At 54.5% G+C, this 12,779-nt stretch overlaps 1 protein-coding gene across 38 annotated transcripts in view; it reads left to right on the top strand.

Annotated features, from left to right (window-relative positions):
• The window catches only part of LRRFIP1 (LRR binding FLII interacting protein 1), a 139,211-nt gene that overhangs the window by 97,858 nt on the left and 28,574 nt on the right, over window positions 1-12,779 (top strand). For 8 of the 38 annotated variants that reach the window (XM_038574307.1, XM_038574309.1, XM_038574308.1 and 5 more), the window contains one exon: window positions 9,040-9,117. The exons of 16 other annotated variants lie outside the window; for them this stretch is intronic. In XM_038574307.1, coding sequence (XP_038430235.1) covers window positions 9,040-9,117 — 78 coding nt within the window. Of the gene's footprint in view, window positions 1-2,192; window positions 2,271-3,601; window positions 3,647-4,962; window positions 5,035-9,039; window positions 9,118-12,779 lie in introns of all 38 variants that reach the window. 14 more of the 38 variants (XM_038574330.1, XM_038574332.1, XM_038574297.1 and 11 more) reach the window with 4 other exon arrangements.

The following is a 12,779-nucleotide window of genomic DNA, read 5'->3' on the forward strand; positions in this document are numbered from 1 at the left end:
ATTTTTTCCTGGAGAGTTCCTGAAAAAGAATTACTCTGTAGAGTATATGCAAAACCTGTGGCAATTTCTCAAGGACAGATTAGGAATGGGAATCAAACCAAACCCAAATCCAGATGTCTACACAACAGGGTTCCTTCCCATACTTCAAGGACATGCATCGGTCTCGACAGGCACAGTTATTTCTGAATTATTTAAGAGCCCTTATAATAGGTAAGACTTGTTTGTTCAGGTTTCGTATTCACTTAGCAAACACCAGGGAGCTAATTCTGGTAGGAAGATCACAAAGATAAACGGGTAAGATAGGTATGTACTCGGGAAACATTTGCTTCTAGAAGACAGACCCCCCCCAGCAGATGCCCTAGTGCAGCAGTAATAGGATGAGAGGGAGAAGTAAGCATCATATCAACGGATGTGAACTAAATCGTGAAGAATACACTGGAAAAAAATAAATAGAAACTAAGCAGGTAGAGCCATAGAAATATAACTCCTGGTCCTTCTCCCTCTCCTCTCCACCGCCTCCCACCTTTCACCCCTGCTGCAGGGGCCTCCAGACCTGGCTGGCAGCTACATGCCCCCCTCAGCTTGCTCGCCCACTCTCCAGACTCCCACTGCTGCCCCCCCAGCCTCGTCTATGAATAAATCCTCCATCCCTTCCTCCCTCAGCAGGTGAATGTTGACTGAATATAAGATCAGCTGTAAGCACCAACGTAGTGGTGGGTTTCACCACCTTGAATTTTTTGTGCATTGTGTGTATTTTAGTGGAATCAGTGGGGGATTTTGCCGTTGCGAAGAGCACGGTCATTCTGAAAATTTTACTTCCTCCTCACTTTGCGAGCTGAGACACTTGCTCTAAAGTAGAAGGTGGTGATAGGCATCTGATTCACTCACCAAAGTGTCTCTGACTCACTTAAATTCACTTAAGGGAAATAGCCCACATTCGGAGCGTTAAAGCCAAAATTAGAGCTGATCCATTGGAAACATGAACCATCAGAACCTTCCTGAGGCCACACGTCCCCACGCGTGTTCTGCATGAGGTCATCTTTTACTCACCGGCCCGCAGATTCTTCCTGGTAATTACCGTGCTCCGTAGGTACCGTATCTGTTTACCTGCACAACACACATGGGCTTGTTTGATGTTATTTAAACATAAAAACAGCAAAGTATTAATGTAGTGTGGAGTATTGAAGACTCTTCTAAAGATCTCTCCAGTCTTGCAGGCTTGACCCGTACCCCGGGCACGGCAGCAGCGGCTGTGGGTGCTCTCTCCCCACCCCCCACCCCCACCTCCTGGGTCCTGCCCTTAGTGTCTTCCATGTCCCCCAGAGCGGTTGACAAAGTGGCTTCTCCACACCGTGTCCTCCCAACTGCTGGAACAAGTTTCAGTATTTGTGTGAAATATTAGAAAGTCTCCCTGCCCCCACCCCCACCCCCTCGGATTCCACCTGCCTGCCCCTCAGGTCCTGTGGGTGAAGCTTATGCAAGACAGAGGAATAACAGGCACGGGCGTGGGACCTTGAAGGGAGGGCGGGATATCCTAAGATGCCATCAGGTTACCTGAATGGAACCACTTCATCGTCACGGGCCCACCCCGGGCTCGTTGGAGGAGTCGAGCATCACCGACAGAGTAGTCCGCAGCTGCTGGCTTCCTCTTCTTGGTTGGGACAGAACATTTAGTTTGGGGAAACAGTCAATAGAGTCGTATTCCCCATTAACACCGTGTGGACTGTTGGTCTCAGAAGCACACCAGCTAATCTGTCCCGTCCCCTCCGACCCCTGAACACACACCTAAGGGAAGCTGCTCCAGAGATCAGGTCCGGCGAAATATCTTATTACATAAACTAAAGGTTGAGATCTCTGTCAATTTTTTGGTTTTGAATTTTTCCCACCAAACTGGAAAACTTAGAGCTCAAATTACAAAGACCTTAAAACCCCCCCGTGGTCTTTGGGATCAATGAGAATTAGTGACACCTATTCTTGCCTCTGTGTCGGCTCAGGACGGGTTTGGTCCCGTGTCATAGTTTTGTCGATTAACTCGCCTGTCTTTATTGCCTTCTGATCGTCCTGCATTCTCCCCTCCCAGCGAGTGCATGTCCTTTGCCGATTTTGTCCCGAAAGGCAGTTGCGTGTGAATTTACGTTTGAGGTGGAACGAAGGGCTGAGCCCTCCTCCCGTCCCGCCCGCTCTGATTACAGGGACTCTGTGGCTCCGACCTCGGGCCTCCCGGTGGCGGCCTTGCTCCCAAACCCCTGTCTGTCCGGACTGGAAGCCGGGTCTGTCCTCCTTGTCACCCCCTTCCCTCCCTCTCTTTCCCTCTGTGTCCATCACGTCACTTTCTACCCAAATGTACGAGGACACTTCAACCTCTCCTGTCTGAAATCCGGGCAGCAGAGCTCAGCAGGCGTATTTGGCTCGACTAAGCTGCTGAGACTCCTCTGAACGTTTTAAAACATTATCAGAAGAATCTGGGACCTTATAGAGAGAAGAGGGAATCGAGGGGAAAAGAGGCTCTATTAAGTGTATGTTTCCAAAAGCTCAAGTCCGGAGAATTAGTCTCCTGGGTCTCTCCTCCTTTTCCAGCAATTGTTCCCCATTTGGGGTTTCATTTGTTTCTTTAAAAATATGTTTCTCTTGCAAATGTGTCCAGGAAGCAATTTGGAAGGCTTCTGTGCTTAATCGGGCTCCTCCATCTTCGAGAAGTGGGAGAATGGTGCTCTCCGCTTGGCTCGGCGTCCCCTCTGTTTCCTGTTTTCCCCAGGCCGGTGCGGGGGGCAGGCGCCCGGGTCTAGGAACCCACGTCCCGTTCTCACCCGAGGACCTCGCTGTCACCGTCCCGTACAGATCCCACCGCGGAGGTTGAACTGTCATCTCCTGTATTGTCGTGTCCCTGCCTCACTGAGTGATTCACCCCGGTCCTGCACCCGCCCTGACTGGCGGTGGCCCTGTGCTGTGGCCTTTATGTGGCCTCCGCCTAGGAATGAGTCATGATCCCATTCTGGTCCCCGGGCCCGTCTGCACCGGGAGCTGCCCTTCGCTCCGGCACCTGCCCGCCCGGGGAACGACTCCGCCCGGTGGGTGGTGCGGGTGTGGACTGCCCGGGCTGGGGAGGTGCCACCCTGGCCGGCTGGCCCAGCCCCACAGCTCCTCTTGGATCCTCACCACCGTGACTGGGATCGTTTGAGGGAAATGAAAGCACCATTTCTGCCACATTCCCTTCCTGTGTGGAATTTTGTGTATTAACACCCCCGAGTGCGCTATTAACCCGGATTTTGACTTGTGGGTTTGGTGGCTGCCGTGGTGTTTTCAGCTTATCACTGTTCTGTCTCACTCCCTGGCCCTTCCCTCCAGGAATGCCTGAAAAGAAGTGACTAGAACATGGTCCTATTTCAGAGATTCCGGGGACGGTTACTCTCTTAAAGTTGGATTTGCATCTATCAGATGTACTGAAAGCACAGGCCCTACATCGACTTTTTTTTCCCCTTCTAATCCTTTTGCGATAATTTGGCCGTCATGATCACTAAAAGCACCGTGATTATCTTGTCACTATTATTTGTTGCTGTTTTTTCAAGGCTTTTAAAACCTGCCATTTGCTCTCATCCTCCAGCCCTCCTATCTGTACAGCGCTGCCCGGCCTGCGGGGAGTTACCGGGTGCGTGTGCTGCCCGCCCATCCCCCCCACCTGCCCTTCACCCCCATCCCCCACCCTCATCCCCATCTCCATCCCATCCCCTGACCTGCCCCCACCCTCTGCCCCATCCCCCATCCCCATCTTCCATCCCCCATCCCTGCCCTCATCCCCATCTCCCCTGCCACAGTCCCCTGACCTGCCCCCTCCACCCCATTCCACACCACTCCCCAACCCCGCCAACGTCCCTTGACTTGGCCACCCCCCCCCACCCCAGCCACGCTGCACACACGCACTCTGCTCCGACACACATCTGCCCCGGGAGCGTGGATGCACATGTCTGCAGCCTGGCTACGTGTGAATCACCCCTTTACGTGGACCTTACATGTGCCATGGTGTCTGTCGGCCCCCCTTGGCCGGATCTGGGTTTTATCCCTCCCCACGGCTGACAGTAGCTGTCACACCACCTTGGGCCCCAGGAAGACACGTGCTCGCCTAGGACTGTTAGCTAGGAATGGAGCAGCCACATCTTTGACCTCATCTGGGGGCTTTGTATTGCTTTGGTAACCTTAACAGATGTTACCCTACTGGCTGCTGTATTACTTTGGAAATTTCCAGTTTTAAATAGAAGGTACTTCTGTCTTGCAGCAAACTGATGCTAAATAAGGCAGTTGTACTGTACTGCTAAAAAGTTTTTGGATTTCCACCAGTTAAGAATTAGTATAAAACTGGCTGAACGGGCCAGCTGTGTCCTCAAGGGGAAATGGGGAAAATTCAAGGTCCTTTCAGCTGGGAGGAGTTTCACGTGGCCGTTCACGGTATTGTAAACTCCTGTTTACCCTCCGTGCTTGATTTTCACGTTAATCAAATATTGTTCTTTAGGTAGCAATTTTAAAGAATTGCAAAGTCCTGAGCTATAACGAGCATGCTGTTTTATTCCAAAGTCACTTCCTGCTAGTGTCATCTCCCCGACATCAAGCATGCGGATCCCATGGCATAATTCAGGATATTTGAGTTATCTGCTCACTTTAAATCTCCGTGAACAGGTTTTTACTCAGCAAGGGGTGTTTTTCTCTGAAACAGTATGTTTCAAGGCCCTGCCGGAGATGTCGTGCCATGCCCGTCGACAGCACCTGGTTCCTCTCTCAGATTTTCGTGTGTCCCCGTCCTCCTCCGCTCTCGGCCTGCGACGCGGTTGGGGGCCTTCCCTGCATGTCGCCCGCCAGGATATGTTCACGGCCTGTCCTCGCGGGTCCCTCTTCCTCAGCTTACCTTTCCTGTGTCCTGGGTCCCGGCGGGGAGAGAAGGGCGCCCTGACCTGACCGTGTTTTCTGTCGCAGGCGTCCGTGTTCGACGACGGCGGCCTCGGCCTCGGCGGGGCCCGGCGGGGCAGTGCCTGCGGTTCCTATGCTGTAAGGCGTTTTCCGTGGTTCCCGAGTCCGCCCCGCGGGCCGCAGGCCCAAGTAGCGCACTGCGCACAGTTCTAGCCGCTGCAGAGAACTAACCGGGTTCTAGGGAGGCGACACCGCCTCGTCTCGATGCTCTGTGGTAGTGGGGGTCACGGGTGCCGTGAGCCGGGAGGCCTTCGGTGGGCGGGTTCAGCGCCTTACACCAGGTGACACCGTGTTCCAGGGAGAAGACAGGGCGTAGCTGAGGCCCCAGGGCTCTTTCCCTGCAAAGCATCAGCGCTAACAAGGGGGGGTGAGGCCCTCGACAGGAAGAAGAGGGGCGATCCACAGGCCACAAATTACTGTCCCCTCTGGGTAATCGAAGAGGAACACATTTAAGGACGCAGGATCTTACCCGCACAGCATTCCCTTTTATTTTGCTGTCTTTCCACCTCCTCCGAGGACTTGAAATGACAGACTCGGATCTCACCACAAAGGCATGGTAGTCAGTTGTACCCGAAATACTTGTTGAGTGAAAAAATGAGCGAAAGAAAGAGGGGAGGAAAGTAGAATGGGCCCATCTGTGGAAGCGAGGAAGCAAGTGGGCCCGTCCTGAGAGCAGGGGACGCCGGACGTCACCGGTGCTTCTGGGTCCCGGCCCCGGGAAGCGTGCTGGCTTACTAAGAACTCCTCCAGAGTGCTCCTCTAGTGGTGCTTCCGATGTTCATTGGCTACGTAATTGGCTAAATAATCCAATTTCTGGCTTATCATAGCTTGTGAATATTCAGGAATTCCTACAAAGCTGTCAACACCTACAGTTTTCTCTCGAATGTAATTTTTACAGATATGAATTGACATAGCATTAGTTTCTGGGCACATCTAATTAAACATTTGTGCATTTTATATCGCATACTGCTCGAAATGGGGTGGAGCCCACCGTATTAAGTGTTTTTCTCAGTTCTTAAAACATTTTTGGAGGCCGTTAAGAAGCTCACAACTCATGCCTACTGGGGAAAACAGGTCTGGCCTGCCTGTGACAGATAAAATGCAACCATATGATTTTCTTTTATCAGAAAAGAGATAGCATACTAACTCTTCAAGAGAATGAAACTTTTCCCAAGCACCGGAGACTTTTACTTTTCCGGGGACTGAAGTAGAGCTTCCGATCGGGTGGGCTGTGGGTCTCGTAGATTCTCCTTCAGGGTTGCCTCTACAGGTGGACTTTTAGAGCAGCTGGCAACCCTTACCCCCACCCCCACCCCCCACCCCATTCTTTTCAGGCATCGCTGAGCACTCTTATTCTGTGCTCCTGTAGGAACCACCTGGGAGCAGTGGTATTTGGGAAGCTAAGGAAGTAAAACTTCTTGTCCCGACTCCACAAATATCCAAAATATAGCCACACGTCCCTGACGCCAAGCTGTGCAGAAGTCATCAAAGAGTAAAAATAAGTTTTTTCTGCACTTAACACCACACTCCCATGCAGAAAGAGCTCAGCGTGCATTTGTTGAATTAAATTGGGCAAATTGGACCCTGGGGTAAAATCCCTCAGAAGAGATCTTTGTTAGCAAATTAGCTGGCGGGATGGGAGGGAGGCTCACTGAGCTCCATCCTCTGCATCTCCCCCAGCCCCGCCCCTACATTGCCCTCCTGGTGGATGCGTTTCCCCCATTCTGGAACATGGCTGAGGAGAGAGCTTCAGGGCTCTGGTCCGCCCATACCTGTGGCCACTGGCTAATTCACACACCCGTTGTGAGGAGGCAACGGCTCGGGGGTCCCGTCCTGTCCTTCAGCCCAGGCCAGAGCTGGAGAGAAGGACCCTCTGCTTGGACATCAGTCCAGGCTGACCCCAGGCTTGCGCAGGCTGGTCCTGATCCCATTCTGGAAGATTTGTCCCCATCTCAGAGCACCCAGCTTCTGTTAGCCTCCCCAGGGAGTAGCCTCAACTACAGTGTATGTTCACAATTAAATGGCTTAATTATAGTTTAATGATTAGAGATTGAATGACTAGCTCCCTCTTAAGTAGCACTGTTTTGCTCTTTTATATCTTCCTCACCATTATTAGGTTGTGTGCATGGTGTCGGAAGGACTGTGGCTGTGTGCAAAGTGACCTTAGTTGCCCTGACGTGCCAGGAGCTGTCATGAGCACCAGTGCCATCTGATCCAGGAGCATGAAAGCCACTTGTGGCAGAAAGGGACAGCACAGAGGAGCCCCCACGTGGGTTCTCCTGCATAATCCTCTAGCACCTCTGTGTGGTCAGTGTCCGTGCAATTCCATGTCCCAGGTGACAGGCTAAAGTAACTTTTCCAAGATCCCATAGCCAGTGAGAGCTGCCACCTGAGCAGGATCTTTATAATTTACGTCAGCCCCACATCAGCCACACTGGTTCCCAAACACAAGCTATTCCAAAGGTGGCCTGTGGACCAGGTATGGACCTTAAACGTACTTTTTCCTGCATGATCGGGTCGGCTGATTGGAGAGCAGCTTTTGATTAGAGAGTTAGAAAACCTTGGTCCAGCAATGAGCCCTGTTAACAGCAACTTGTCCTGTCTCTGCACAGTAAACCAGAAGACGAACGACCAAGAACTCAGTAGGATTTTTCTATAGGATGGTTTTCTTCTCTCTTGTGTCATTAAACCCAAAGGCAAAATTCTTCTGTCTTAGAATACTGACCTTAGGTATTTTCTTTTATGTTGAATAATAAAGCGAAATATCAGAGTAGCAAGAGCGGTACAGTTCTTGTCTGTGCCAAATGCGCAGAGAACTCCTGCATATGGTGTGTGTACAGCTGTATTCATCTGTGCATCTGAAACAAGGTGTTGCATGTAAGTGTAACTATGAGGTTAATCTTACTCCCGGGAAGGAATGAGAAGGATAATGAGTAGGTAGGTAGGGTGGGTCTGGCTTATTTATGGTCTAGAGTCGAAACTGTTCATTCAACAAGTATTTCCTGAGCACAGGCTCTGTGCGGGGCCTCGTGTGGCCCCCGCGGATTCAGCAGGGACTAGACACGGACCCTGCCCTCAGGGGATTGCATTCTGGTGGAAAAATGTGCAAACTAAAAGGTGAAATGTAAGATGAGAGTCAGGAGCAGCCCCTCTGAAGTCCGGTGCCTGCTATGATTTGCAATAGAGAGAAGGCCTGCGGGTGCGGCGAGGCGCGGGCGGCGGGGAGAGCAGCTGGTGCCTGCCTGGCAGGGTGCACGGCACTGGGGCTGGGGGCTGCTGGGTGGAGGGGCTTGCTGCCGGGCTGGGCAGGCCTCGGGGACGATCCCCCGCAGGCCACCCCACAGTCCACGGGGTGCCTGTGGCCCTCAATCGGTTTGAATCCTGCCTCCCCTCCTCCCCCACCTGGCTCAAGAGGAAAGTAAGACTGAAAACAAAAACACACGAGAAAGTATCTCAGACTGGAACAGACGTGAACACAAGGGCTACTCCAGAGGGCGTAGCTTCCAGGTCAGTTAGCGGTGTTTTCCTCTGCTGGCAGAGCACGTCCAGGCACACGGAGGGACGGACGGACCAGGCAGGCAAGCAGACCGGGGAATCTGGCGCTTTCCGGAAGCCGTGCCCGGCTTTGTAGTAACCCCAAGCGACCAGGCCTTGTGTCCCGCTGCTAGACAGCCGAGCACCCACTCTGCGCTGGCGGGGGCGGCTCCTGTCGCTCCCCGTCGCTGTCGTGCGCACCCGGACGGCGTGGCCCCTCCGCGCCTCCGCCAGGCGGGCTCCGCTCCGAGCTGAACGGACGCTTTGTGTTACTTTCTCCTCACTGACCAGGAATTCTCTGTTCTTTTGATATTATGACTAATTTCTCTCTGTCCTTAGCGGGCATGTGCTTGAAGCTGTGACAGGCTCAGCCCTCCTTTCCCAGGCGAGCCCGCCGCCCCGCCCGCGCTCAGCCCTGTCCTTTCTGCCTCGCACGCGGCTGACCTGCACGGCCCGCGGGGCGCTGCCGGCGCCCCCGGGCCCGCCCTGCCTCCGCTGACCCTGTCCCTTTGTTTCTGTCTGCGTCCCGGCGGCGGGCTGCGTGGGCAGCCCTCGGAGCACGGCGGCCACCTCAACTCCAGCTCCCGAGCCTCGTCCAGAGCCAGCTCGGCGCGGGCCAGCCCGGTGGTGAGTATGCCTCCCGCTCCCGCACCTGCTCCCGCTCCCGCACCTGCTCCCGCTCCCGCTCCTGCACCTGCTCCTGCTCCCGCACCTGCTCCCGCTCCCGCTCTCGGGGGAGCTCTGTCCTTCCCCCTCCCCTGTCCTCTGAAACCAGCCCTCGGCCTCCGAAGGCCTCCTAGACGCCGATGAAGCGGGAGGGCTTTCCGTGATTTATTTCAGGTCTAAGAAGCGCCACGGTGGGGGAAGGTGCTGCCAAATGTAGCATATTATTATCCCTGAGGGCAACATTTCTAAAGGATCAGTATAAGAAGTTAGCAGTGTTTGGGGCTGAGAGTCCGACCTGGAGGAGGAGGGACACTTGGTCCAGTGGGGGGCGGGATGTAGCCAGGTGCATGGATATGGGGGGCGGGATGTAGCCAGGTGCTGGATGAGGGGGCGAGATGTAGCCAGGTGCATGGATATGAGGGGGCGGGATGTAGCCAGGTGTATGGATATGGGGGAGCAGGGATGTAGCCAGGTGCATGGATGTAGGGCATGCAGATGTAGCCAGGTGCATGGATGAGGGAGCAGGATATAGCCAGGTGCATGGATATAGGGGGTGCAGATGTCACCAGGTGCATGGGTGGGGACACGGGTTATGATTTAAAAGTTGGAACGACTGGCTCTGATGTTTTGTTTGTCATGTCACCTGTCATTGGACCAGCTAGAAGGGCCCCGGGGTCCCAGGTTCTGCCCCGCCCCCACCATCCCTCTGGCTCTCGTCCCTCACCAGCTGGGTCCCAGCCTTTCCTTGTCCTTGCTGCGCATATTTCCCAGGGCCATTGGGATTTCGGCGTCTTTGAGTCTGCTGCTCTGTGTGAGGCTACCGTACATTCTTCCAGTGATGAGGGTGTGCAGGGCGGTTGCCTGGGGCGCATCTGTGGTTGGGCGGGTGGCATGACGTCCAGTGGGCAGGAGCTGGGGCTGTGTGCTGGGCATGCCCGCCACATCACAGGCCAGTGGTGCCCTCCCTGATACACCCCGGCTGCCCGGAAGCAAAATGAGCAAAGTGGGTCTCTTGCCCTGCTCCTCAGTTACAGAGAAGCGTGGCGTGGTCCTCGACTTAGTGACACAGCACCACGGGTAGACGTGTTGATGCCTCTAATCTAGGGAGGGTTCCTGGCAATAGAAGAAGAGGCCATCGAGCTGAGCTCTTCTGCTTGCACAGAGGCACCTGTTGGTTGCTGGTAATTTGCTTGTTTTTTTAAATTAGATACAGTCTTTTCAAGCCTTGACCTTGCATGCAAATGCATATACTGGTTGCTTCTGGGGAAAGCAAATAAAGGATCCCTGGCAGCTGAGCCCCTATCGCTGAGTCGGGCCTCCTGCCCCTGCTCTGTTGTCCCTGACTCCAAGGCCGAGGCCAGAGCCATTCATCCCCGGGCTTGTGCTGGTATTTTCCTGGTGGGGGAGGAGGGCTCCACCGACGACCAACCCAGCAGTAACAGGAAGATGTTCATTGTTCAGTGTAAGGTCAGATTTTAAGTCGGGCGAGTTGCGTTTTGTGGCGTGCTTCGTGCCCCGTGGTAGCACAGTATATACGCACTCACCCATGGGGAGCCTTAGAACTTTCCACGGTAAACGTAACGGGGACTCCTCCTTAGGCGTGACACCCCCTCGCGCTCACTCACCTTTTGGAAAGTAGTACGAGGATTTGCGGTTGGCAGAAGGTGGCGTGGCCTGACCGGAGGACCGCAGGGCCCCTCGGCGCAGCTCCCGGGAAGCACGGAGCTGGAAACGCCACCTTGAACCGCTTCTTGAACTGCTTTGGGTTTCTTCGGGCATCATGATGAAGTCTCAGGATAAGAGGACTTCTAGCCACTGCGACAGAAGTGGTCGGGATCAGACACAGATTTCCATGTCGTATGCTTTCTCCATTTGTGAAAAGTTCACCCACATATAACGGGTTCCGTGGGTGACCGCAACAAGAGGTGGCGTTAGGCTCGTGCCCCTGGGACCTGCCGACCGACGGTGGGCGGCTGGGGGAGGCCTGGCCCCAGCTGCGCCCCGACTCCCGAGTCCCCCATCCTTGGGAGCTTCTCCAGGCCGCGTCCAGGGGAGGAAGCGGCGGGCACAGGGGCTGCAGGGCCCTCGGATTCCAAAGCTCTTCCTCGTCTTCATTCTCTGCATTTCCAGCCCAGGAAACCTAACTGTGCCCGCATCTGGCTTCACCGAGCTCTGAATGGAAGGTGGGAAGGTGGGCATTTGGGGCTGAGCCAATGTTGCAGCTCATCGCGAACACACAAACCATCTTTTCTCTTCCCCGAGACAACTGCTCATTGACAAAGGTCCCCCGGCTGCCGTACGGCTGGCACACTTCGCGAGCGAAGGTCAGCATCTCGCAGGCTGTGGGACGGGCCATCCTTCCGCCCCATCCAGGCACCAACAGAACCGGGGACTGGCAACTTGCCGTCTCCTGCCCTTACAAGTCCTGTGGCTCCTGGGGAGTGATCCGCGGCCTGGTGAATCATCAGGAATGCGAATCCAGGGGAGTGTGAGGGAGGGCAGGGGACAGGGCCTCTCTGGGAAGGAAATAGGACTGGGGCCAGAGACAGCCCAGGGAGGCTGGGTGTGGAAGAAAGGCTGGTGCCCCCGGACGTGGAGGAGGGGCCCTCCGAAGAGCAAAAGTCACCAGAAAGGAGGGAGTGGTAGCTTGTTCTCCTGGAAGAAAAGAAAGCTGCCTCAGCCTCCGAAGACCCTCCCCCCTGCCCCTTGGTCCTCTCGGCATTGCGGGGAGGCAGAGCGGATGCCGCCCCATCTCCGGGCCCACCTGTCTGACCTCATTCACATTTTTCCCATTCTGTAGATAAGCTGGATGTTCTTGTCCAGAAAGTCTGGGGGCTTCCCCTCGAGGAAGCTGTGGCCCTCGCGTTCAGCCAGTGTTCATCGGGTACCTGGAATGTGCTGGGCCCAGGGCTAGTGGTGAGCACACCGACCTGCTGCGGCCCTCAGGATGCCTAGGCCGGAGAAGACAGGAAGACAGGCAGGCAGCAAGTGGGCGCGCATGTGGTAGAAAACCCCTGGGGAGAGATGCGGGGAGCTTTGAGAGTTGCTAGAAAACCCCTGGGGAGAGATGCGGGGAGCTTTGAGAGTTGCAATCGGGTGGTTCGCTGGTTCTGGCCTGAAGCCACCCACGCAGAGGGCCTCGCCTGGTGAAGCCCACACATCTGCATCGTCCGGGCCCCAGGATCCAGCCAGGAATCCAGAGAGGCTGCCGTGTTTCTGAAACAGCCATCAGAGGTGTCCTGAGTGGAGGCCAGATTCATGTTCCCTGTGTGTATTTAGAGAAAGCATGAGTGATGAACTGGAACCTCCGGCCGGTTTGAGCTAGAAAAACAAAAGACTTCAGTGACTCATGTTTTATGTTTGTATGAAGAGGCAAGGGCAGCAAGTGGAAAGGCAGGTCATGCGTTACGAATCCACGAGTTCAAGGACAAGTCACTCGGGAGAACGTCAGTGTTACTGAATTAAAACCCAAAATTTCCACGCTAATGGAAGACTTCTAGCACTATTCATATTTGAAGGGAAATTTCCCTTAAAGGGGGTGTTTTCTGAGCCGTGGTCACTATTGCCTGTTTGTTGAGAGGGACCGTGCGTCGACATGGCTCCTCTGGCCCCGTTTCCCGTCT

This window comes from Canis lupus, chromosome 25 (assembly GCF_011100685.1).
Source record: "Canis lupus familiaris isolate Mischka breed German Shepherd chromosome 25, alternate assembly UU_Cfam_GSD_1.0, whole genome shotgun sequence".
Taxonomy (NCBI): domain Eukaryota; kingdom Metazoa; phylum Chordata; class Mammalia; order Carnivora; family Canidae; genus Canis; species Canis lupus.